Source organism: Alternaria viburni (genome assembly GCF_023758015.1).
Source record: "Alternaria viburni strain BMP 2772 chromosome Unknown scaffold_2, whole genome shotgun sequence".
Lineage (NCBI taxonomy): Eukaryota > Fungi > Ascomycota > Dothideomycetes > Pleosporales > Pleosporaceae > Alternaria > Alternaria viburni.
The window spans coordinates 1,601,482-1,625,020 of record NW_026055771.1 but is presented as its reverse complement, the minus strand read 5'-3'; the positions used below and the strand labels follow the sequence as shown (position 1 = coordinate 1,625,020).

General features: G+C 53.4%; 8 protein-coding genes across 8 annotated transcripts; 7 read left to right on the top strand and 1 right to left on the bottom strand.

The window, feature by feature from the left end:
• Window positions 1–53: 53 nt before the first annotated feature.
• Window positions 54–3,504, top strand: J4E79_001493 (uncharacterized protein; the record flags this gene model as incomplete). Its single annotated transcript, XM_049350402.1, has 5 exons — window positions 54–359; window positions 411–568; window positions 620–1,208; window positions 1,256–1,532; window positions 1,583–3,504. 5 exons carry the CDS (start codon window positions 54–56, stop codon window positions 3,502–3,504), a joined length of 3,252 nt encoding a protein of 1,083 aa, XP_049215561.1.
• A 973-nt stretch (window positions 3,505–4,477) lies between these two features.
• On the top strand, window positions 4,478–5,602 carry J4E79_001492 (uncharacterized protein; the record flags this gene model as incomplete). Its single annotated transcript, XM_049350401.1, has 2 exons — window positions 4,478–5,025; window positions 5,083–5,602. The coding sequence occupies 2 exons, from the start codon at window positions 4,478–4,480 to the stop codon at window positions 5,600–5,602; spliced, it is 1,068 nt and encodes a 355-aa protein (XP_049215560.1).
• Window positions 5,603–8,329: 2,727 nt separating this feature from the next.
• Window positions 8,330–9,636, top strand: J4E79_001491 (uncharacterized protein; the record flags this gene model as incomplete). Its single annotated transcript, XM_049350400.1, has 2 exons — window positions 8,330–8,801; window positions 8,852–9,636. 2 exons carry the CDS (start codon window positions 8,330–8,332, stop codon window positions 9,634–9,636), a joined length of 1,257 nt encoding a protein of 418 aa, XP_049215559.1.
• Window positions 9,637–9,888: 252 nt separating this feature from the next.
• J4E79_001490 (uncharacterized protein) lies at window positions 9,889–11,291 on the top strand (the record flags this gene model as incomplete). The annotated part of the gene is made up of 2 exons (XM_049350399.1): window positions 9,889–10,413; window positions 10,680–11,291. 2 exons carry the CDS (start codon window positions 9,889–9,891, stop codon window positions 11,289–11,291), a joined length of 1,137 nt encoding a protein of 378 aa, XP_049215558.1.
• A 1,753-nt stretch (window positions 11,292–13,044) lies between these two features.
• J4E79_001489 (uncharacterized protein) lies at window positions 13,045–13,905 on the bottom strand (the record flags this gene model as incomplete). The annotated part of the gene is made up of 1 exon (XM_049350398.1): window positions 13,045–13,905. One exon carries the CDS (start codon window positions 13,903–13,905, stop codon window positions 13,045–13,047), a length of 861 nt encoding a protein of 286 aa, XP_049215557.1.
• Window positions 13,906–14,075: 170 nt separating this feature from the next.
• J4E79_001488 (uncharacterized protein) lies at window positions 14,076–16,023 on the top strand (the record flags this gene model as incomplete). Its single annotated transcript, XM_049350397.1, has 2 exons — window positions 14,076–14,258; window positions 14,320–16,023. The coding sequence occupies 2 exons, from the start codon at window positions 14,076–14,078 to the stop codon at window positions 16,021–16,023; spliced, it is 1,887 nt and encodes a 628-aa protein (XP_049215556.1).
• A 558-nt stretch (window positions 16,024–16,581) lies between these two features.
• Window positions 16,582–21,041, top strand: J4E79_001487 (uncharacterized protein; the record flags this gene model as incomplete). The annotated part of the gene is made up of 2 exons (XM_049350396.1): window positions 16,582–17,373; window positions 17,430–21,041. 2 exons carry the CDS (start codon window positions 16,582–16,584, stop codon window positions 21,039–21,041), a joined length of 4,404 nt encoding a protein of 1,467 aa, XP_049215555.1.
• Window positions 21,042–21,774: 733 nt separating this feature from the next.
• Window positions 21,775–23,151, top strand: J4E79_001486 (uncharacterized protein; the record flags this gene model as incomplete). The annotated part of the gene is made up of 1 exon (XM_049350395.1): window positions 21,775–23,151. The coding sequence occupies one exon, from the start codon at window positions 21,775–21,777 to the stop codon at window positions 23,149–23,151; it is 1,377 nt and encodes a 458-aa protein (XP_049215554.1).
• Window positions 23,152–23,539: the final 388 nt, after the last annotated feature.

Below are 23,539 nucleotides of genomic sequence, written 5' to 3'. Positions count from 1 at the left end.
AACATCCGGTCTTGTCACCACCCTACTAACCTTGCATCACATAGACCACGACGATGGCCTCCGATACATCAGATTCTCTGCCCATTCCTCAGCCTCCCCCACATCTATTCGTAGGAAACTTCGCTGAGATCGATCCGAACGACGCTCCAGGCTCCTTCCAACGACTTGCGGATATCTATGGCGAGATCTACCAACTCCAGTTCCCAGGGCGCGACGGCAAAGTCATCGTTGTGTCCTCATACGACACCATCAACGACTGCTGCGACGGTGACCGGTTCGAAAAGCCCATCAATGCTACTCTGGATGAGGTGCGAGCTTTGACCGGAGATGGCCTGTTCACAGCTTATCCCGGCGAAAAGGTACACTTGTCATCTCGACTATGATAGTAGATGTACTAATATATGCACTAGGCTTGGGGTGTTGCTCATCGGCTGTTGATGCCCGTGTTTGGGCCAATGGGTATCCGAAAAATGTTCGACGGCATGATGGACATTTCGACGCAGATGCTGCTCCGGTGGGACCGTTTTGGCCCAGATCATGAGATAGAATGCGCCGATGACTTCACAAGGTGAATATTACCCATCTCTTACCAAACGATGTCATGACTAACTACTTCAAGGCTGACATTCGATATGATCGGGCTGTGCGCGTTTGGCTACAGGTTCAATAACTTCTACAGCAATAGTGCGCATCCTTTCATCAACCAAATGGTGGAGGTTTTGGTGGAGTCTGGCAGACGAGCCACACGCACGTCTATCGAGAACAAACTCCGAGTCTTTGCCGAAGCCCATCGCCAGGACAACGTGAAGAAGATGCATGATCTATGCGACCAGATTATCGCTGATCGAATCGCTCATCCTCAGCCAGATGCCAAGGACCTTCTCAACCCCATGCTTGAGGCAGTAGACAAGGAGACTGGAGAGAAGATGACGAAAGAGTCCGTGCGGTATAACATGGTAACCTTCCTGGTTGCAGGCCATGAGACTACAAGCGGAACTCTGGGTTTCTTGTTCTACCACCTACTCAGAAATCCAGACAAATACCTGAAAGCTCAACAAGAAGTTGATGAAGTTCTCGGAGACGGTCCTTTAGAGCTGAAACATATTCCAAAGCTTGAATACATCAAGTTCGCAATCTACGAAGCGCTGCGTTTCCTTGGCCCCATTGCAATCAATGGAAAGCATGCGCTGAAGCCTACGAAAGTCGCGGTACGTCCACCTCATGGCTACTATAGTTGACATCTAACAATTGTAAGGGGAAATACGAAGTGCAGCCGAAGGACATGATCTTGATGAACCTAAAAGGACTGCATCACGACCCTAAAGTGTATGGCGATGACGCGGACGTGTTCCGACCCGAGCGTTTCCTGGACGGTGGTTGGGAGAAGCTTCCACCGAACTCATGGAAGGCATTTGGTGATGGTATGCGCGCCTGCATTGGCAGGACGTTTGCTGAGCAGGAGATGATCATGGTTGTCGCACTCATCCTACAGAAGTTCCAAGTTGAGCTCGCGGACCCCGGATACCAGCTCCGTATGTGCTTTCATGTCCTTGAGTGTGACAGCGCTAACTTTGTGTACCAGATGTGTCGGTCACAATTACACAAAAGCCAAAGGATCTCAAGATCAAGGTCCGCAGACGTCCTGGACGCACAATGGCTAGCCTGGGTGGAACTGGAGGCGGTGCACCTATTACCAAGGAAGCCAACGACAGCGGACCTGGCAAGGCCAAAGAAGTGAATTTACCTACCAGGGATGCGAAGCCGATCACCATACTGTACGGATCGAACGCCGGTACATGCAAATCCTATGCCGAAGACTTGGAGACCAACGCCTCCCGATTCGGGTTCAAGGCGAATGTCGCCAGTCTCGACTCGGCTACTGAACACATCCCCAAAGACCAGCCAATTGTCATCATCGAGCCCTCATATGAAGGAAAGCCAGCAGACAACGCGAAGAAATTCATTGCTTGGCTGGAGAACAATGCAACATCCAAGCTGCTTGAGGGAGTTCAGTATGCCGTCTTTGGGGTCGGCAATAGCGACTGGACCCATACGTACCATCGTGTTCCCAAACTCACCGACGAATTGCTGGAGAAGATGGGGGCTAAACGCTTCACAGAAACTGGTCTTGTCAATGTGAAAGGAGATATCATGGGTCCGTGGGAGAAGTGGTCCGAGCAGATGTGGATTGATCTGCGCAAGTCGAGCGGCACCACCACTGAGGTACTTGGGGGGCAGTTACAGGCCGATATCACGCCTCCAAAGTTTGCTACATACCTCGGAGGCAAAGACATCGGCTACGGTGTAGTGAAAGCCAACAAAAGCCTAGGTGGCGGCGAGGTTGGTCTTACCAAGAAGCACATGGAGATTGAGCTACCGCCGGGCACATCGTATCGCTCCGGTGACTACATCGTCATCTTGCCGATGAACAGCATCTGCAATGTGAGGCGAGTCATGAAGCGCTTCGACTTATCTCCTGATGACAATATCGCCATCACGGGCACCAGCAAGACGTTCATCGCGACCGAAGCTCCTACCTCAATCTTCGATTTGTTAATGACACGTGTAGAGCTAAGCACGCCCATCTCGCAAAAGCAGCTGCAAACTCTTGCCGAAGCCACACCGGAAAACAAAAGGGCCAAGCTGTTAGAGTTAGCAAGCGACGAAACATACAAGAACGAGGTCATACCCAAGCGATACAGCATTTTGGACGTTCTCGAAGACCATTCGGATTGCAAGCTACCCTTCGCAGTCTATCTTGACTCGCTAAAGCCGCTGTCTCCCCGCCAATACAGTGTCTCCTCTTCGCCCCTCGCAAATGTAGACTTCATCCAAACACCCGAAGGAACTACCGTCCAGCGTTTGATTGCCTCTCTAACCTACGACGTTCACGACGAGGCCGCGTGGAGTGGAGATAATCGCCGCTTCCACGGTGTTGCGTCGACGTACCTAGCGCGTCAAGAGCCAGGCGAGAAGATTCGTTGCTTCCCGCGTCCAACGAACATCAACTTCCATCTGCCTACCGACCCGACTGTACCAATCATCATGGTATGCGCAGGAACAGGTCTCGCTCCAATGCGCGGCTTCATCCAGGAGCGTGCAACCATCAAGAATGCCCGCAACGCGAAGGTCGGACCGGCGATCCTCTACTTCGGCTGTCGTCACTTCGAAAAGGACTTCATCTATTCCGACGAGCTCAAGCAGTGGGAGGCTGATGGTGTAGTCAGCGTACGCGGCTGCTTCTCCAAAGTCGCCCCCGAGGGACAGAAAGCGCAACGCGTGCCGGACCGCATGTGGGACGAGCGGAAAGAGCTAGCTGAGCTATTCGGGGAAGGTGGCGCGAAGGTCTTCATCTGCGGTAGTGCGAGCAAGTTGGCCAAGAGCACCGCGGAGATGTGTATGAAGATCTATAGGGACACTTTCCCGGGCAAGACGGAAGACGATGCTCTGGAATGGCTGGAGAAGGTCAAGGAGACCAGGTACGTGAGTGATGTCTTCGAGTAGGGATGCTCTAGCAGTACACTAGGCTGTTTTCGGCATAGGGATCGCGCATTTCGGTAATGTATCTACGACATCTTTTTCTTGCGCACCTAGATGAATCGCAAATGATTACTTTCGCACTACAATCGATTCGTTCTAGAACACAGTGCGAAACCTCTCATTGACCCCATTACAAAAGCGATGAAACAAAATGGCTGACCTTGGTACCTTGGCAGCGGAACAATATGCACAGATGATCGCGGCGGAGAAATACTTCGCCAAGAAAGCACCTGCGGAGTGAATCAACCCGAGTCGATGCCGTCGTGTGATGCGCCTAACGGCTGTTTTGCGGGGGAAGACGCACCCCGGACGATCACTTAAACTGTAACCAACAGGTACAAGGGCAGAGATGCACTGAATTGGTTGTTGCGTACAACGCACAACATCATGTGTGCAGTTGAGCGGAAGGTCTACGCAAATGAGATAGGCACTTAGTGCTGCTTGCAGGTACAATGTTCCGGACTCGTACAGTGGTGGAGATTTCTCTTGAGTATCCCAGGGTGTAAGTAATCTGTCGAGCTTCGTACTTTCTGGGTGTAGCTGAAACCATGAAACGGGAGTGGCGCGCGCGCCAATGGCCTTGGGATGGCATGGTAGTGTTTGGAGTGCCTGGTATGATAGGTGGTATATTCGAAAACTGGTGTTGCATTTGATCGGCAGGACTGCGGCGAGGGCTAGGGATGAGAAACGCGTGTGCCTGACACGGCCAGGTGGTTTACTCATAGTCTTCGCTGTTTTGCATCTTACTCCGAATTGGTAAGGGTGGTCCGATGGATGTCATATCGAGGGCTTGGTATCATTTGGGAGGGAGGAGTGCGGGAGTGGAGCAGCGCCATGGCCTTTGGGTTGTATAAGGAGTGCGCATCTCGTCGGTCTAATAGCGGCGTCAACCACATCGCATCTTTTCCTCACTCTTTACTTCACCTGAGCGATCAAGATGGTTCAGTTCTCTGGTCTCACGGCGGTGCTGGCGCTTGCCTCCCTTGCGTCCGCTCAATGCGGTTCCGGCACTCCCGACGCAAAAGTCACTGGCTCTGGCAGCTCCTTCACCGCGACCAAGGGTTCGACAAACCTATACACCGGTTCCGACTACCGTCTAGCTATCCAACGCGCTCTCGATGGCATCAGCAGTGGACAGCGGGTGTCCGTCATCGCATCCGGTAACATCGGAGCTAGCACTATCACTATCACAAGCGGAAAGACTTTCGAAGGCTGCGGAACCATCACTGCTGCCCCCAAGAGCGGAGGAGGAAACATTGAAGTGACGGACCAATCCGGCGTCAAGATTCCGTACCTCACCATGGCCGGCTCGACGTATTTCGGCATGCGCTTCTCTGGCACCAAAGACCTCACCCTAGGTACCATCAACTTCAATCTCAAAGAAGGAATGGGTATCCGTTTCGACCGCGACCGAGCGGCCAACACAAATGTCAAGATGGGCACCATCACCTGCAACGGCGGCACGTCGCACTGCGTTGAGACATGGTAAGGATATGACTGCACAAGCTGCATGCCAGACATATGCTGACTTCATATCTTTAGGAACATCGATAAGCTCGACATCGGCTCGGTCGTCGGCAAGAACGTCGGAGAATGCGGTCTTCTCCTCCAGAAGGTCACCAACGCGAAGGTCGGCACCGTAGACTGCGACAACTGCGGCGCTGGCACTGGATACGCGGCTCTCCGTTTCGCCAACGAAGCCGGAAAGGTCAACGGCGGATACGCAACCAACATCTACGTCAACCGCGTCAAGGCTCGTGGCGGCGGTCGCGGCATCTTCTGCGTATCTGCTTCTGGAGGTGCGGAGATCGGTACGATCGATGTCGCCAACACGGGTAACAACGCGATTTTGCTCGAGAACTGCTACAATGTCAACATCAAGGCTGGTACTGTTAGTGGTGGTGGTGAGGTTCGTCTCGCGGCTAGGACCGAGTTTGCGAACAGCAGGGATATCGCTATCGCGTTGAAGGTCGATGGGACCAGTGTGACGGAGAACCCGTGCACTGTCAATAAGACCAAATGGAGCCTCACCGGAAACGGGGCGAGGAAGATCTGCACATAGGTCCTTCGCTGTTTCCTCATTAGGAGCATCTCGCGGTGCTGACGGACGAATTTGGACGGCGTGTAATCGCAACTTCATTGTATATATTAACGATCTCGAGTACATACAAGTCCTCATCCCTAAAGACTTTCGAGCAGGCGATGTGGTTCGTGATCCGAGAAATTGTGTTCACGATACTGAAATGAAGTCCATGCGAAAGCCGGGTCGATTGCTGAAGTGGAACCTGAGATTGCATGACACAAATAGGCACATAGGCAGCGCAACGCGTCAAGTGCAGTGCAAGTTGTGCATCAGCTACCTCCAGAAGGTCATACGCGCCAAGAACAGGCGAACAAATTCGTTGGGGCGAAGGCTTACGTGTGACTGAGATTACTGCTACCATATTAACCAACCGGTGTCAACTTTGAGTACCACAAAGCTGAGCGGAATGGTGTACCTCGCTCACTGCCCAAGCTCTGTTTCCAATGGTCTTCATCGCGCGAATTGTAGTTGCGACTAATAGATGCTGCGTTGGCCCCAAGCGCCTCGCGAGCGGTCGTAAGCCGAATGCGCGAAAGGGGTGTGTTGCTGAATACTAAAACCAGCCCGAGTCGCGTCTCCTCGATTGTCCAGCTCTTCAGTTAGTCCATCATTTCGTGATGTCGCGCAGAATCTTCTCTTTCATATTCCTGTTGCAACTCGCTTCCTTGCAGCCTGTAATGGCAGCCTGCTACTGGCGCAACGGCACGGAAAACACAAGCAGTGCGTACTCGACACAAATTAACAACACCTCCGATCCTCTGAGCAATATTTGCTGTGCTCGTTGGGATAACTTACTGAGGAACGGACTGTGTCAGAATAAGGAGGACGGGGCCATCTGGCGAGAGTCGTGTACGAAAAGCAATTGGGGAGAAGGAGGATGCCAGGAACTCTGTTCGGACGAGGTACAATTGACGCAGAATTCTTTGTAGGCCATCAAAACTGACGACGATTAGGATTCTTTACAAAGAAGCAAAGATACCAAGGTGACACCATGCACCGGTGACGTTGATTCGTTAACCTGGTGTTGCGGTAATACTACTCAATGCTGCACGGACGGGAGCACCACACCGCGATACACCATAGCAGCGCGATTTGGCGACCCCATACCCACCGTGACGTCTTCACTAGTCTCTTCTTCGACCGCATCTTCAGTCGCGTCCTCCACGGTATCGTCTTCTCCGTCGAGCACGCCAATAGCTACTGGTGACAGTGAGCTCTCTACAGGTGCGAAAGCTGGTATCGGTGTTGGAGCTTCGATTGGAGCCATCGCCTTGATCGGATTAGGCATATTCATCGCTAAGGCGCTGCGCTGGCGCAAGAAGGCGCGGGATGCCCCTACGCCTTATGTTGCACCTGAAGAACAGCCATCAAAAGAGATTTATCGATATGAGAAGGGTGGCAGCGAGACTGCACAACTGGCCAGTGCGGAGATTCAATTGCATGAGCTGTCGGGGTCTGGAGGGGCTTCCGAGCTCGATCAGGTTCGAGACAGTAGGGTAGTCAGCCGTGGTGCCTCGGTGGTTTGATGCATGGCGGATGCGTGTCGTTTGATGATAATGTGGGTGGCGGAGTGTGTGGGCTGTGACTGCGAAGGCTGAAGGCTTCGGGGGGCCGGTCACGCTAAAACGCTAGCTCAAGCGCTCAAAGAAGGGGCGGCTCAATCACGTTGCAATTTGCACCATCTACACCACCTTGATCTTCTCCCATTCGGGCACTGGCTGTGTTCTGTATCGCATTGTATGGCGTACCGCAAGGCCTTTGGGAACCTCGCTTCTCCATCGCCCATTATCGAGCCGCCCGAGTCTAGCGATGACGTCATTCGCTGTCGCTACCGGGTTCCACCACAGCCGCCATCATGCAAGGAGATCCGCTCTTCTTGAAGTGCTGCATCTTCATTGGGGTGCTGCGCTCCATCTTCTGATCTCGTCCTCAAGACCGCAACTTCACGGTGGACGTTCATGGCTGCGTGTTACCCCAGCAGGCCCGGGCCGGCGGCCGTGATGGGGGTAGTAGACCCATCACGAAATGAGATTCTGAACGCAATGCGCCGTGGCATACTGTTTTTAGCTTCAGATTGGTTAATCGAGCACTTCAGCAGCTTCTACTGCATAGCTCTCTGTGCATGATGACATGCATGCTGCTGGCAGTGGACGCCACTCGTAGGCCCGCCACAAAAGACGGCCGAATAAACAGGCATGCTTTCACGTTGTACAACGTACTCTCATCGGTCATGTATGCAGCTCGACATTTGGGTTACTGATCTTGCAAGGCTGGTGGTACTGATAAGAACATAGGCCCCATCTTCTGAAGGTAACTCCCTGGATTACGAAACACCTGATTACCGATGACAGAAATGACAAATGCGGCAGGAATAAGACCGATTGACGTGAGATGCAATATTATCAGCGCTGAGAAGAATGTTGTGCAACAAGCAATCGAGGAGCAGGGGACCAATGGCACCCAGGATTCTGGAGGAGGGGCACTAGATGTATGACCACAGCTCAAACATGGGCTTTCACTAATGGCTCGCAGCGATACATCAACGCCTCCTCTTCTGTGAACTTTTCCTTCCTCATGCAATGTTCCTGGGAAGCATCCGCGCTCACTTTTCAGTTCGCACTGAGTAATGGCGGGCCAGCGTCCATCGTCTATGGTAGCATATTCGCATGGGTAGGAACTATGCTAGTAGCCTTATCGCTTGCCGAGATGTCTTCAATGGATCCTACAGTTGGTGCTCAATACCGCTGGTCTGCCGCCTTCGCGCCAATCTGGAATCGCTTCTTTGGTTTGATGCAAGGCTGGATCACCGTCTTCGCTTGGATCTGTTGTTGCACGTCGAATGCAGCGCTAATATCGAATATCGTCACCGCTATGGCCTACTTCAATAATCCAGATTACGTGGTTCAGCGGTGGCACACGACACTCATCATGTGCGCTTCGACAATAGTTCCGTTCATTGGAAACCTTTGGCTTCCTAGAATCATCAACGTCCTCGAGACAGCGGGAGCAATATGCCATGTTGCCTTCTTCTTTGCTGGAATCATTACCTTGGCTGTAATGGCAGAAAAGAGTTCCATGGAATATGTGTTCCAGACCTTGACCCACGACATTAGTGGCTGGAGAAACCCCACGGTGGCCTGGGGTATAGGGCTAATCACTGCTGTATACCCGCTGGCTGGTAAGTCTCGATAGAGTTCTGGCTCGACGCAGCTGTACTGATGAGTTCAGGTTTCGATAGCGTCATCCACATGTCCGACGAAGTCAAGCAAGCACATACCCGGGTACCGCGCTCTATCATATTCACGGTCGCAATGAACGGTCTCATGCAACTTCTTTATATGATCACCGTTCTCTTCACGATTGGAGACGTGGATCGCGCCTCCGCTTCGCCTCTACCAATTATCGAAGTCTACTATCAGGCCACGGGATCTAAAGCGGCCACGAATTTGTTTATGTTCATGTTGGTCTACATAATCTTTGTATCGTTCTTCAACATATTCGCCTCGGTCTCTCGTCTCATTTGGGCGTTCTCAAAGGACGAGGGGTTACCGTTCTCGCTCACCTTTGCCAAGGTCCACCCAGAGCTGAGGGTACCGGTTAATGCATTGTGCCTCAGCGGCCTCTGCGTTTGTATCTTGGCTCTTATCAACATCGCTTCGAGTACTGCGTTCAACACTCTTATATCTCTCCCCGCAATGGGCTTGTACCTGTCGTACTTTCTACCCATCTTGTTCCTGCTCTGGAGTCGGACGATGAGCGCGAGGCCATTGCCAATTCCATGGGGTCCATTCAAGCTGGGAACAGCTGGCGCATACATGAATGCCGGAGCTTTGTGCTACATCGTCTTCACCTTTGTTTGGATGCCACTACCCACTATCCTCCCTGTGGACAGGTTCAACATGAACTATGCGGGGCCGATTCTAGGTGCGATCATATTAGGCGCTGCTGTAGACTGGTCATGGAAGGGGAGAAAGAGGTTTCAAGTGCCAGTTGCGAATCGAGGACCTCAGTGAATTGGCCGAGGACCCTCTTGCAGAGAAGAACCCACTCTTCTTACACGCACTCGATGCGATAGCTTAAGGCACCGTAATCCACCTCAGAGTCTATTTCACTAAGACGGGCCCGCGTGGTATACTGCCTTCTTTTATCTATCCCGGCTTTCACCTACTCGGTTTCTACGCCTTGAGTACTTATATCATTCGTTTCTCTTCTCTCAAGGCTGCATCGATCTACCCAACCGCATTCCACACTTATTATCGACCACGATGGCTCAACTCAATCAACCCTCGAACGAGCCTGCTAAAGCGCGCGTGGAAGAACTCGGAGAAATCTCGCCTCCAACAGTCCAATCCATGTCTCTGCCGCGCCCACCCCCGAATCCAGTGTCAGACCTCATGGATCTTGTCATCAATCGAGAGTCGCGCTACACAACGCACTCACTCGTCACATCTTACCTGGGTATTGATGATATACGCAATGTTCAGTTAGCCTGCAGAAAGACATCGGATCTGTACGCGAACATGAAGAAGACCCAGTGGAACATGAACACAAGCCTGCAGCCATTCTTCAAAGACACTCGAAAGTTCCGCTCTGTGCAGGCCCAGACCGAGACTCTGATCGGAAGCAAATTCGCCGGAAAGTTCTTCCGTCGTCTGCAAGTCAAGAATGAACTTCAGCTCTTTACGCAAGCTGGGGAGAAGGCGGATGCTCTCATTAGCTATCTCAAACAGGATGGCTATGTTTTGGATTTTGGGGTCGAGGGTGGAAGCGTAGAATTTGGCAGCTCAAAGGTGGGCCTTCATTGCTTTACACCATTTTCCATACGTACCTGACTAACTACTGGTAGTTTTCTTGCTTCAAAAAGACATCGACTAGTGACGGCGGCGAAACTTCAGTCACTCTCTTTCACTGTATCCATTCTCCCATCGACGCAATTCTCAAAGGCTGCGCGTGCTCCGCTCGAGCATGCTTCATCTCTTGGAATAAGGCGTATTGCTTATTTCCATGCGCGACCATCCTCAAGCGAACGTCTTACCGAATGACTCCTTTAACACAGACGGACTATCCACGCACCATCGCCGCGATAAAGCGCGACTCTGAAGAAGGACTGATCGTCAAGACTGGCGAGTGGATGATCAAGAATGATAAGATACATCCAGAATTTACCTTTGCACGTTCCGTTAGCGACAAGCTCTCGTGGGTAATCAAGCTGGATACCGCCGATGTCTCCCCTGCTACGACCCCGGATTCGCTGCTTGACGATGCCCGGTTCTCCGTGGAAGTCACCAGCATGTCGAGCATAGTATCTTACCTCAAGCTCAGATATGATGTACTCGCATCCTGCGCCCTACAACATACATACATCTGCCTTGCACGCAACCACTTTGAGCCCGCGGTGGAAGGGGGCGAAAGGAGGCGACGTCAATATGAGGCAAAGATAAGGCAACTTGAACAGGTACTGCACGCCGAGACATCCATGCAGCTCACCATGCTTGACCCAGACGACCGGCCTCCTCAATATGCCACAATAATCAGTCGGAGAGGAAAAGACCATACGGCTAAGGGCCACTTCAAGGTACCTCCGAACTGGAATTACTTCGACGCAGAGATCCAGGCCGAACTTCGGAGGATAACCGAGCAGTTGCTCGCTACTGGCCCACCGAAATAGAACAGCCGCATACAAAGAAGGATTTGAACAGATCTGCAGACGACATGAGGGTGAAATGCGAAGGATAGAAGACCTAGCGCCCACGTGGACTTCACGGTGTTCGGCTTTTGCCCTTTACGAATGTTGTATCAGAATTTCATCAATATAATACCCCATTGCTTGCTTGCGCTCTTGTGACTTGAGACACACCTGCTAGCTCTCACATCTTTTTTCATCTCCTAGAATGAATGCTAATCCATCTATCTAATCGACGAATCAGTTCGACTTCATCTCGACCCATAGACCCGCTTCATGGTTATGACGCACAATAGCTATACCCACAGATCTCATCGTCTTTCGCTTCCTCACCTTCCAGAACTACCTTGTTGCGATGCGGTGTCATCTCTACCACCTCGCGAAACGATGACCCAGGTTCGCCTGAGCAATACGTTCACTCCACTGATCCGAATCCTGCCAAACGCCGTTCTCTGCAAGCCAGACAGCTCGGCAAAGAGGACATGTCTTCTCGTCATCCGGGCGCTGTTTCAGGAATTCTTTAAGACAGTCTCGTCCTATCATGTGTTCGCAGCCTTGGATGCCCTTTATCTTGACACAAGGATGAGCCGCAGCATTGTCCATGCAGACTGGGCAGTCTGTGTTTGTCGTGCTAGTCGTGTTGGCGGCAGTGAGGGGCTCAGTGTTGCGTGCGACGAAGTTGTTGATACGCTGCTCGCTGCTTTCAGTCGGTTGGTAGTCTGCCGGGAGGGGATGAGGCTCAAATTCGACTGGGAAACCGCCTCGTGTAGGGACTGGAACGTACCCAGATCGACGTGATGGGGTGGGGTGAGTATGGAAAGGGAGGTCTTCGCCTCGTCCAAAGCCTCCAACTTGCATAGGAGTGTGGCTGCTAGGTCCAAATGGAAAGTTCGCGCCGAAACTGCTTCCAGGTCTATTAGCTCTAGGCTCATGAGCGACGTCGTTTCCAGAGAAGATGGGATGGCTGAAGGCTCCCTCAAATGCACTATCGAACGCAGCACCCATACCGATATGAAGGGCGTCGAACCCCGGAACACCGTCTGCGTCGTCGAAAGGAAATCCTGGACCGAAAGCACCTCGCATGCTTTGGCTTTGTGGCCTAGAGCCGAGCATGCTGTCCAGGTCCGCCATAGTGTCGGCTAGATGGTGCATAGCATCGTGGAACCCGTGGGGACTGGAATGTCTGATGTCAGTTTCGTATTCATCGTCTTCATCGTCATCGTCATCTTCCTCATCGATGAACACAAAATGGGAGGGCTGACGAGGGCGTTGGGGAACATACGCTGTAGCCTGGCTGCGGGTTTGATGCGGATGGCCGCCGCCGCCACCACCTCCACCACCAAGACGCTGTCCTCGTGTGCTGAAATGCTGAGCCGCACGATTGCCGTGGCTCGATCTGTTATTTCCACGGCCGGAATAACTCATTCTCAATAGTATGTGTCGAAAGTTTCGTTCTTTAAGGTCCAGTGATTGAGTGGTTGTGAGTGAGAGAAACGCGCAGTGATGTGGTGAGTGCGCAATATGAAACAGGCGCGACTTAAATAGGCGACGGTCTGTGCGGTCGAGTGAATGAGAGATGATCTAATGCGAGTGAATTCTGGAAGCGTTATGTAAGAAGTCAGCTGCGGGTTAAGTGAAAGCTGTGGGAGCATGCCAGTGCACCGGGAAGATGAAGGTGAACGGATGACCTTGTGAAGACTAGATAGATGTCTCACAGCGAGCATGTAATGTGTCTCTTCTACTTCTTCCCCTTCTTCTTTGAATCGCTGTCTTTGCCTTCTTTTGCGAAGCCACCCAAGACTAATGCCTCCCTAGCCGTAGTGTTGATGATGCGAAAGCGGTCAGGACCTAGATGTATACCACCATACCATCTCGTGACAACCACCATGACGTTCCAAACATCCATCAACTGCATTAAGTGCAGCATGCGCGATCCTGCAGCAGTCTCACCATCATCGTCGCAGTCTTGGTAGCTTGTATCGTTGGGGCCTTTGATCCGCCAGGCAGTCATGTTATGAGTTGCGCGAGCAGCCTTCTTGTCTGTCGCTAGGAGATGCGCGACGTACTGTCTAGCCTGTGCTGCTGACGATACAGGTGCTGCGCGAGCTAAGAAAACCGACTTCTTCTCGGTAAGGGCGGGTGCTACGATCCAAGGTGGCTCCGGTCCAAGGTCGACGGCCGGGTCGGACTGTATGGGAGAGGTTTGGTCTTGTTCTAAGTGCTCGTCCTGGTGTTGATCGTGTAGTTGGATGTCTCCTTGCTCTTCCGCTTGCTCCAAAGCCTCTCTTGCCTCTTCGAGCAGATCGTAAATACATGCCTCGCCGGGCTGGTAGATCCTTGCCAGCACTTCTCTCACTACATCGACAGCCTGGCTGCCCATACCCTTGGGGACATCTTGTCCCACACTCTGAGTGCCTAGCACGGATGGCGGCGCATCCGGATAGTCTGCTGGAAATTCTATACGCAGAGTTATCGATGGCAGCGACGGCAGACGTAGACTGTATAGTCGTTGGTCTTCATCTAAGGCTGACAGGGTGCCTTCGTCGAAGATGGCGTTGAGTGAGGTGACCTCATCTTGGATGGCGTCGTTGGCGGACATTTCTGTGATTGCCTTGGCCGATGGCGGGGTGAACGATGCGGAAGGCGCGCTAGCTTAGCGTCGTTCGCGTTCGCAAGCTTGCCCAGGTGGAAACATCAACACCCTCGCGACACCCATGCCGACCTCCTTCCCCACCACGAACCCATTGTCGCAACCTCACGTCGCCAAACATGGCGCCAAATGATGATGCTAAGCGCAAGTCAGGTCTAACGATTGCGCAGGTGAAGTTCAAGCAGGCAATGAAGGATTCCGATGCCGAAGATCGTTCAGCGCCCATTGCAGTCGAAATTAGCTCTCAGCTCTTCAACCACGTTGATGCCGTTCTTCAGCAGAACTCGCCCATCAATATCCAGGTATCTAACTATAAGACCGCGATCACATGTCACCGGGAGCAGACTAATTCGCCGCTCGTAGAAATGCACAGAATGGATTGTGAAGCACGTAGCTCCCTCCAAGGCTCGGATCACCACCCTCGGCGCGTATCTCATCGCTGTCTCAAAGTCTGTCGTAGTAGATCAGAGCACTCCAGCGCTAGCGAAGAAAGCAGCGCGCAACCGGATGGATCTCTTGTTGATCGTCAACGATGCCCTCCATGCTGACAAGTTCCATCGTCGCGACACGACAAAGCAGAGTATTCTTGGCAACGCGTGTCAAGATTTTGTCCCTGACTTGATCGAACTCGCAGCGGCGTGTATCACCGAGAAGGGATCGCAGCTAGAGGTGAAGCTGAAAGCCATTGTCAACTACTGGGCTGTTAACAAGCTCTTGAGCTCAGAGGGTCTGAAAGCTTGTCGACACAAGGCAGACGAGGCCTTGTCCGTAGCACAGGGTCGCAAGCGCAACTACGTCCTTCCCGAATACCACGGCGACCGAAATGCCAGATGGCACGATCTCCCCGCATCGTACATGCTCGAGCCCATAATCAAACACCCGAACCGCCCGATCCACGAATCTCAAATCAAGATACGGAAGTTTGACAAGAAGCCTGTCAGTTCGCACGTTCGCAGCCTCCTCGATAACTTCTTCGAAAACATCGACCTAAAGTACCTGCCAACGGGCGATAATCCGACCGGGGAAACAACCAAGTATAGGCTTTCGTTGGATCCTATGGGCCAGCTGGTTAAGCAGGACAAGGAGACTGGCGAGACAGCTACAGTGGCAAACGGCTACGGCTGGTCGCCAAAGTTCTGTCAAGACATACAGAAGTTCACCGTCCCGGAGACGATCAAGATCGCGCGAGAGGACATCGAACGCATGGAGGACATGGAGGACCCACCGGTCTTGTCTGTCGCGCGTCGCGTTGGCCACGATAGTCGACCCTCTACCTCCTCGTCGACAGAGTCGGGCCCACCCTATAGGGAACGAAGAAGGGGATACAATCGTAGCCGCAGTCGCAGTCGCAGTCGCCGTAGCCCTGGGGGTTATCAGTATGACGACGCACGCCGTCGAATGTCGCCCGACGGATCCATGGGTCGCCGCAGGGTATCACCACATGGACCTTCGCGCCGAGAGTCTGAGGGCAGAGGTTTCGTCGAGGCGCGACCGTCATCAAGGGCATACGACAGAGAAGGATCTCAGCCTGGATCACAGTGGAGTGGTGCGAACAGGAACACCCAGTCCAGTCCCAACAACCATCAGCACCAGGTCCCGCCCATGCTGCATCAGCCGCCTTTCAACGCGCCACCGTTTCCACCACCGCACATGTCAGGCCAGTTCCAAGGCCAGTTCCCGATGCCAATGCCGCCATTCGGTGTTCCTCCTCCACCCCCACCGCAGTTCCAAGGACGTGGTGGCTTCGTTCCCCCTCCTCCGCCCCCGAACTTCAATGGCATGTGGCAGCCTCCACCTCCCAACATGAACATGCCACCGAACGGTCCGCAACAAGGCAACCAATTTGGCAACCATCACGGAGGCCAGGGTGGAAATCGGGGCGGAAACCAATTTGGAAATCAGGGCGGCAATCAGTATGGTAACAACTTCGGTCCCGGCAACAATGGCCAGTATGGTCAGAGCCGTGGCGGATACCAAGGTGGACGCGGCTATGGAGGTGGGCAGCGCGGTGGCAACAACGGTAACAGGGGAGGCTGGAGGGGTAACGGACGAGGCGGGCGATACTGAGATGAGGTGTGAACGCTTGCGACCAAATGGTGCATGCAGACATGCGTTCAGAATCGATGCGCAAAACTGTAGGATATCCAACACATGCCGGTATTCCTTGGAAGAAGCATGTACATTCTTACGAAAGACTTTAGAGCCTTTATCCGAGTGGCTTGATTATAGCTTGCCTAATCTACTCCTTGTATACTTGGTCGTACGTTTTGATGTCTTGACGCGAGTGACTCAGATATTGGCGTGACTCGTTGCATGCTCTGAACGTATCGCAAGAAAATGTAAAAGATATCTCATGGCTAAGCTCGTGTTAGTGGCACAAGTGTCTAGAAACCCCGAGTCGATATGGCGGCTTTGAGTCAGTGATGCCGCGGCACTGCAATCGGGAACGCGTCGAGACGCGTCCACTGCGGGCTCGTCAGGCGCGGGTAGTCCCGCACCATCACCGTTCACCACGCACCAGTCACCACTCACCCGCCCACGGCCCGGCGCACTATTACTCTCACCTCTTCTACCCACAATGGAGACGATCTACTCAAACACCATCTCCAACGGACGTTGCGCGTAATGGCGCGACCCAAAAGGAAACGCAACTCATTGAGAACCAACACAAACAAACGTTCACGATACGTCGATTCGAGCCAAAGCGAAGCCGGCAGCCAAAGCGACACGTTGTGGGCAGCGGAGAGCATTCTCGACGAGCGCGTAGTCCGTGGTGTACGCAAATATTACATCCAATGGCAAGGAATTGACCCCAAGACTGGAAAGACGTGGGAACCGACTTGGGAGCCGGAAGAGAACGCCAACGACTTACTCGTCGCCCACTGGGCGCAGGAGAAGGCGCGCATCTTGGCAGCAGTCCATCAGCAATACCCAGGAAACGACAACGGACACCCTGAGCAATCACAGGAGGCACAAGCATCGAGGCGCATCCGCAATCCGCGTGTGGTTGAAAGCAGCCCGGAGCCCAGCACCGCCTCTACGCCTTCGACACCTCTCGACAATCGAGCCGATCCGGACGGACTGCCCAGTGCCGCAGCGCCTGCAGCTCGTGCTTCGCCTCGCATCCAAATCGCTCGACGGGGTGACAGTCTCGAGAGGGACAACTACGTGCGCTTCACGCAAACACCATCGTCTCAGCCAGCTCCCACCCCAGAGCCTACCCAGGACACCAATCTCGACAGCTCGCAGCTGTTCGCAGCACGTCCACGACCCCATCTGTCCGACATAGTCCCCGACTCGCAGAGTTCCAGCGGTGAAGGAAGCTTCGTACCCACGACCCAACGCACCGAGGACGTCAGCCAGCAGAGCACTGATACGAACGAATCGCAAGTGGAGGAAGATCTTGCTGAAGATTCGGTATGACCAATCCTTCTCATCCAGACATCAGTGTATTTGCTAACCAGTGTTTGCAGGGCCTCCTTGAACTCATTGAAGAAGCCGCACACCACGCGCTGTCACCTGCACGATCGATACCTGAGACGATACCCGATACCACTGTAGCAGACTCGCAGAGCCAGCGGCAGAGACCTGAGGCAGAGTCGCAAGGTGCTCCGAACACACTCGAATTCATACATATTTCCTCACAGGTGGAACACGAGTCGAGCCCAGAACCGGAGGATAGTCTGCAGATTCAATACAGCGAAATCGATCAGGGTGTTGCAGAGGACGAGCATCAGAGAGTAGGAACCAACGAGCTTGGGGCGCCCCAGGCTGATCACGCCGCTTCGCAGACTCACTCAGCACAAAGCGCACGCGAGACTACCCCAAGCAAGGAGACCAGTTCACTGGGCGAACACCCTCGTTTGGAATCAGCGGCTACGGACGTTGCAAGGAAGGCTTCGACTGAGGTGGTCGACACAAACGAAGTCCCGAACTCACTCAGTAAACCCTCTACACTAGTCGAAAACAGCCAATCTCATCACACCGAAAGGCCTAACGTAGCTAGCGACACACAAGTCTCCGACGGTGGTAACGAGCCGTCGCAACATCAAGCTTTGCAGCAGATCAGCGTTTGCGACAGTCAACCAAGTCTGATTGAGCATTCGGCATTGGAAGACAACGAACAGTTTCCTTTTCAGTCGCAATACCCGTATCGTCCATCTCAGCCTTCAGAATCCGTATCTTGTATCAAGTCCTCAGAACAGCTCCCACAAGCTTGCGCGACACCGGCCCTCCCAGGACGAGTACTTGCTGGGGTAAGTGTGCCAAGCGAACCCAATCCGGCGCCAGCGCTCGACCCACCTCACCCATCAGTCCAAGCATCCACTGCACCCCATCACCAAGATCACAACGACACGCTAGTGGAACTTCTCGAACCTGAGGCTGCTCACAGCGTCTCACCGTCAGGCCAGCTTCAAGAAGAGCTGTCTCTGCGTGATCAACTGCTGCACGCGTCATCCAGTCCGGAGCGCGTACAGAACGCGCAAGTAGTACCTCTTGAGGCAGATCTGAGCACGCAAGAAGATACAGCTGAGAGCATACGAGATACTATCGAAGGAGAGGTGGCGCATCGGGCTAGCTCTGAGTCTCGTCACGACTCATCGCAGGAATCGCCAGAACGCCCTTCCAGATCGCTGAATCACGAGACCTCGCCGGTTCCGTACCCACCCAGCTACTCGCTGCAAACGCAAGCATCTCGACTTCCATCACGGCCTTGTACGCCTGTTCCTACCTCATCGCTCTCAATCATGGCGGGCGAGGGTACCGGAGACATCATTAGGCGGCAAATGCAAGAAGCCATCGATAAGCGCATAGCAGAGTCTCGCCGTACTCCCAGAAGGCGTCCCAGGTCTTCGATGACGCCCTCAGTAGTGGAAAATGCGCCCGCAGCTACGCCTACGCCAGTGAGCAGGCTACGTGAGACGCAAGAGCCGGCAGAAGGCACTCGATCGCCTTCCGCTGTGCCAGACCGCTCCCCTCTTGCGCAAGCGCCGACGTCACTCCGGAATATCGCCTATGCTCCTAGCAACGTGCAGCCAGAAGCTCCCGCACCAGATAAGGTCATGACTTCACCACCACGCAATCATCCAGAGCCTACTATCGCTGAAACGATAACGGTATCAGTGCCTATCGTACCGGTACCAAGATCTCCCACATCCGATGAGATGGAGGTCAGCGACGCAGACGATGAAGATAGCGAGAGCCTCTTCAATGATGATCTCCAGCTGGTAGACCAGGAGTTCATCGTGCCTTTGTATATCTCGGGTCGACAAAGAGATACGTACGCCCAGTACATCACCGCGAAGAGGGATCTGTTAGAGCCGTTCCTGAAGGATCGTCACAGTCTCAACTCAGTCGAGGAGGTCAAAAACATCCTATCCCAGCTTCGCGCTATCGAGACGCACATGGACTTGGTCTTCGCTGAGGCTGAATCGAACGTTTTAGATGGTGAGGCGTCGGCAACGCAAGCAGAGCACGCAGCTAGATTTGGCTTGGAGAATTCCACCAAATTTAGGTTCCTGTCCGCGCTGTTCAATGAGTTACGGCATTGCGAGCCGCAAAAACACGTTGTATTAGTCACAGAGAGTGACAACGAGACACTCTTCCGCATCCTTGAGACGTTCTGTAAGACAACGTACATCAACTACACTATGCCTGGTAAAGATCGGAAGGCAAACCTGAAAGAGGTGGTAGGTAACTTGTTGGTCACCATCGTCCCAAGCGATGCATCGCCCATCATACATGTTCCCGACCTGATCATCTGTCTCGACGGTGTGCAAGACGCAGCACAAATTCGCAAAAAGAATTGGGCCAAATCACCTAATTGCGATGTGGTACCTGTGCTTCATCTAGTCATTCCGAGGACTGTCGGCCATATTGAACGATACATAACGTCCAGCCTGGATCCCATCGATCACATGCATACTATCCTAGCAAGCCTGGCGCATGTTCATCCTGATGTTGGAAAAGCCATCGATGAACGCACACCACGAGACGTCGAGTGCGCTGAGTTAGTCTCCTACTGGATCAAGAACAGGATGGAAGGTGCTGATTGGCCGCTGTCTTCCATTGGTAGTGTCAAGGACGTTATAGAGTATCAGACGCAACAGACGCAACAGACCTCAACGGACGCCCCTATACCTGAACGTAGCAAACGCCCTCTGGATGATGAAGAGCTCGACCCTGCAAAGCGTATGCGGTTCACTCCCCAACCGCAGACACTGCCTGCTTCTGTGGTGGATAAGGAGCACGAGGTCACCCACATTAGCGATTCCATGCCTGGCACTGCAGCTTACGATTCTGATCTGCGAACACAGCTAGCCCATGCGAAAGAAGGGCTTCGGGAAGAGCGAGAAGCTCGTAGAGCAGGTCAAAGAGACTTTGGTGAGCACAAGGATATGTGGGATAGGCAACAAACAGTGCATGAGGATCTGGCAAGCGAGCATCGCCGTGTAAAGAGAAGACTACAAGACGCCGAGGACAAAGTCGAGACGTTGACCAGGAACAACGCTACTCTCACTGAACGCCTCACGACGCGTACAACAGAAATGCGTGAGGTGAATGAGAAGCTCAAGGAACAGCGGGAGACGGCCCTCCTTGGAGACGATGCACGACTTCAAGAGATCGCCAAGCTTCGCAACCAGCTCGACGAAGCGAACGAAAAGACGGAGCAGGCAGTGAAGAAGGCTGCGGCAGCAGAGCAGACGTTGGATTACATGAGAGAAAGCTTGCAGGATGCCCGGTCCACGGCCTCTACCGCCACCGCCCGCGTTGAAGAACTCGAGGCCCAGCACATCACACTTTCCAAGGCGGCTTCAGGTGACGCCACTAAGCGGAAGAGCATGCATATTGAAAGAGTCTATGATGATCAACAGCAACGTATCAAGAGGTTGGAAATGGAGCTGAGCATTACGAAGCGTACATTAATGACAAAAGACGATGAGATAGCTCGTCTCAAGAGTATGGGAGGTAGGCCTGGTGTAGGCACCAGAGGAACGAGTGCAACACCGCAGCCCAAGACCAGGAGTAGAGCAGCTAGTCCCACTTTCACTGGCGGGCGCCTTGCCAACTTGAGGAACAGCTAAGGTGCCTTGGGAATTCTTGAGGTTGATGGGCTCTGGATTTTGACCTGCTCTTGTTGAATGCGTTCAGACTTGGTGGGCATGTCATCTCGTCGGTGGTGTGGGCGACATGGACAGAGAGGCCATATTGGTGACGGCGTATGACGGCTAAGACTACCAGGATACTGTACTTTCTCTCCCGACATGCCTTGAAATGAATATATCTACATTGCATACAATTCACTGTTCCTACACTATGCGCATGCTCTTGTGTTCATGACCTCGCGCCGACGACACCGGAGCTCATCACCGTTCCGACTAACTTTCAGTCACCAGGTCTGGACCGAGAGAAGGTCACGCGTAGAAGATACTGCTCTCTTCACCGTCTTCGTCTGGCTGACTACAGCGTTGAGCTACGACGTATATGTCCTTTCAGGCCTCTTCCGCTTCTTCAGTCGCAATATGCTAGCCGATAGAGTGACCTCAACCACGACTTTGACCGACCAACTCTGAACAAGATACTTTGAAGTTGTCTGCAACATTTACTTTCACAGACTTCGCCGCTCCAGTCACCGGCGAGCGTATCTTCACCACATACACTGTACTATCACGTTTCAACAGCTATCCGACTACAAGAACCTACCAGTCCTTCTTACTACAGATCACCATCTAGCACAGCCACCGGATCCTCACCACAACCCGAGAAGCCAGATTCCACCTCACTAACACTTCCAAACAACGCCAAACTACACCTACCATGCCAGCTTTCCAAGGTGGCATTTTTGGGGGCTCAAACCCTTTCCGCCCTGGCGGTGGTCGTGCAGGTGGCGGTGGAGGCCGACCAAGCCAGCCTCAACCGAACCCATATGATGACTACAATAACTCACCTCCCATGATGGGTGTTGGCATGCGCAGCCCAGGTCCCATGTACGGCGGCAGAATGGGCGATCCCATGACAGGCGGCCAGACACACTCCTACTCCACATACCATGACTCCGACGGCAATAGACATGAAGAAGGTTACGGTCCAGGCGGCCCTTTCAGCAACCCCGTCCGTGGAGGAATGGGCATGGGTCAAGGTCCACCACCACAAGGACGCCCATCCCCAGGAAGTCTCCTAGGCGGCCGAAACACCGGACCAGGCGCGTTCTCCTCTTCTTTCTGGAGCGGCCCCAACCCCTTCCGCAGCAACGGCGCCAACGGCGCTCCAAACGGTCGCAGCGGACCCAATACAGGCCCCCGCGACCCTTCCTTCAGAATGGAAGTCGAACCAGCACCTATGCCCCATTCCAACGGTCTCACAGCAGAAAATGCTGACCTCATAGCCGACTTCCTGGCCGAGCAAACACAGCCCCTGGGCGGACCCATCACACCCCCAAATGCAGAATGTCCGATTTGTCTGGAGCCGCCCAGCGCGTCGCATCTCTGTGTGCAGATTAAGAATATTCCGGGTTGTAATCATCTTATTGGGAGGGAGTGTCTGAAGGAGATGTTGGTGAATCGCCCGGATGATGCGAAGAAGTGCCCGATTTGTAGGGTGGAGTTTCTGGCCGAGGATGGGATTTGGCAGGATTCGGAGCAGTTTCAGCAGTTGGGACGAGGTGGTCCGACTGGGTATGGGGGTGGACATCCTCCTGGGTACGGTGGTGGGATGTCGCCGAGACCTGCTGGATATGGTGGCGGTGATCCTCCTCATGCTCCTCCTGGCTTTGGTCGTGGAGCTCCTCAGATGCCTCCACAGGCGCCCCGTCCAACACCTCAGCCAACACCTCGTCCCACACCTCGTCCAGCACCACTCAGTTATGCCAGCGCAGCTGCTTCACCAGCGCCTCCAGGCCCCCCAAGCTACATGGCAGCACCTCGTCCACCTCCAACACCTCGTGCTGCTCCTGGACCTAGTCCCCACGCCGCTCCTCCAGGTCTTCGCAACGCGATGCGCGGTGGAGCCAGAGTTCACGGCATGGGTGATGTTGGTAGGGGAAGGGGTAACGAGCAAGACGACGACGGTGGCATGCAAGGTGGTCCCCCAATGATGAACCAGGACAGGTGGCCGCCTGAGCCACGTGAACCCGAGAGCAACTTTGGTGGCCGTGGTCAACAGCTTGGCTACATGGACGAACGGCAGCTTTGGTAGAGCGTGGTCTCCATGGTGAACTACTTCAGACGGACAGTTCAGGCAAACTATGGTTTCTGGCTTACCAAGCCCCCAATAAACACGCCTAAAACTACTCGCGGAGAACTTCAAGCTTGAGCGCGGAGCCCAGTAGATCCCGGTTGTTAATGGTAGAATCGATGCCGTTGAGCGTCTCGATTTGCTTTTCTTTCTTTCGTTTTTTATATAGTTTGTGCGCGGACCGAACACATCAGCGCGTGGCATAGGGCTGGTATCCGCGAATGAGTTCCACACTATACGCGAGCTTGGTATGGAATGGGTGTAGGCCCGATATCTAGAGTCAAATTCCGGTCAACGCCTCATAATTACAGTAGGTGATCAAAATCAAATCCAAATCCACATCTCTCGT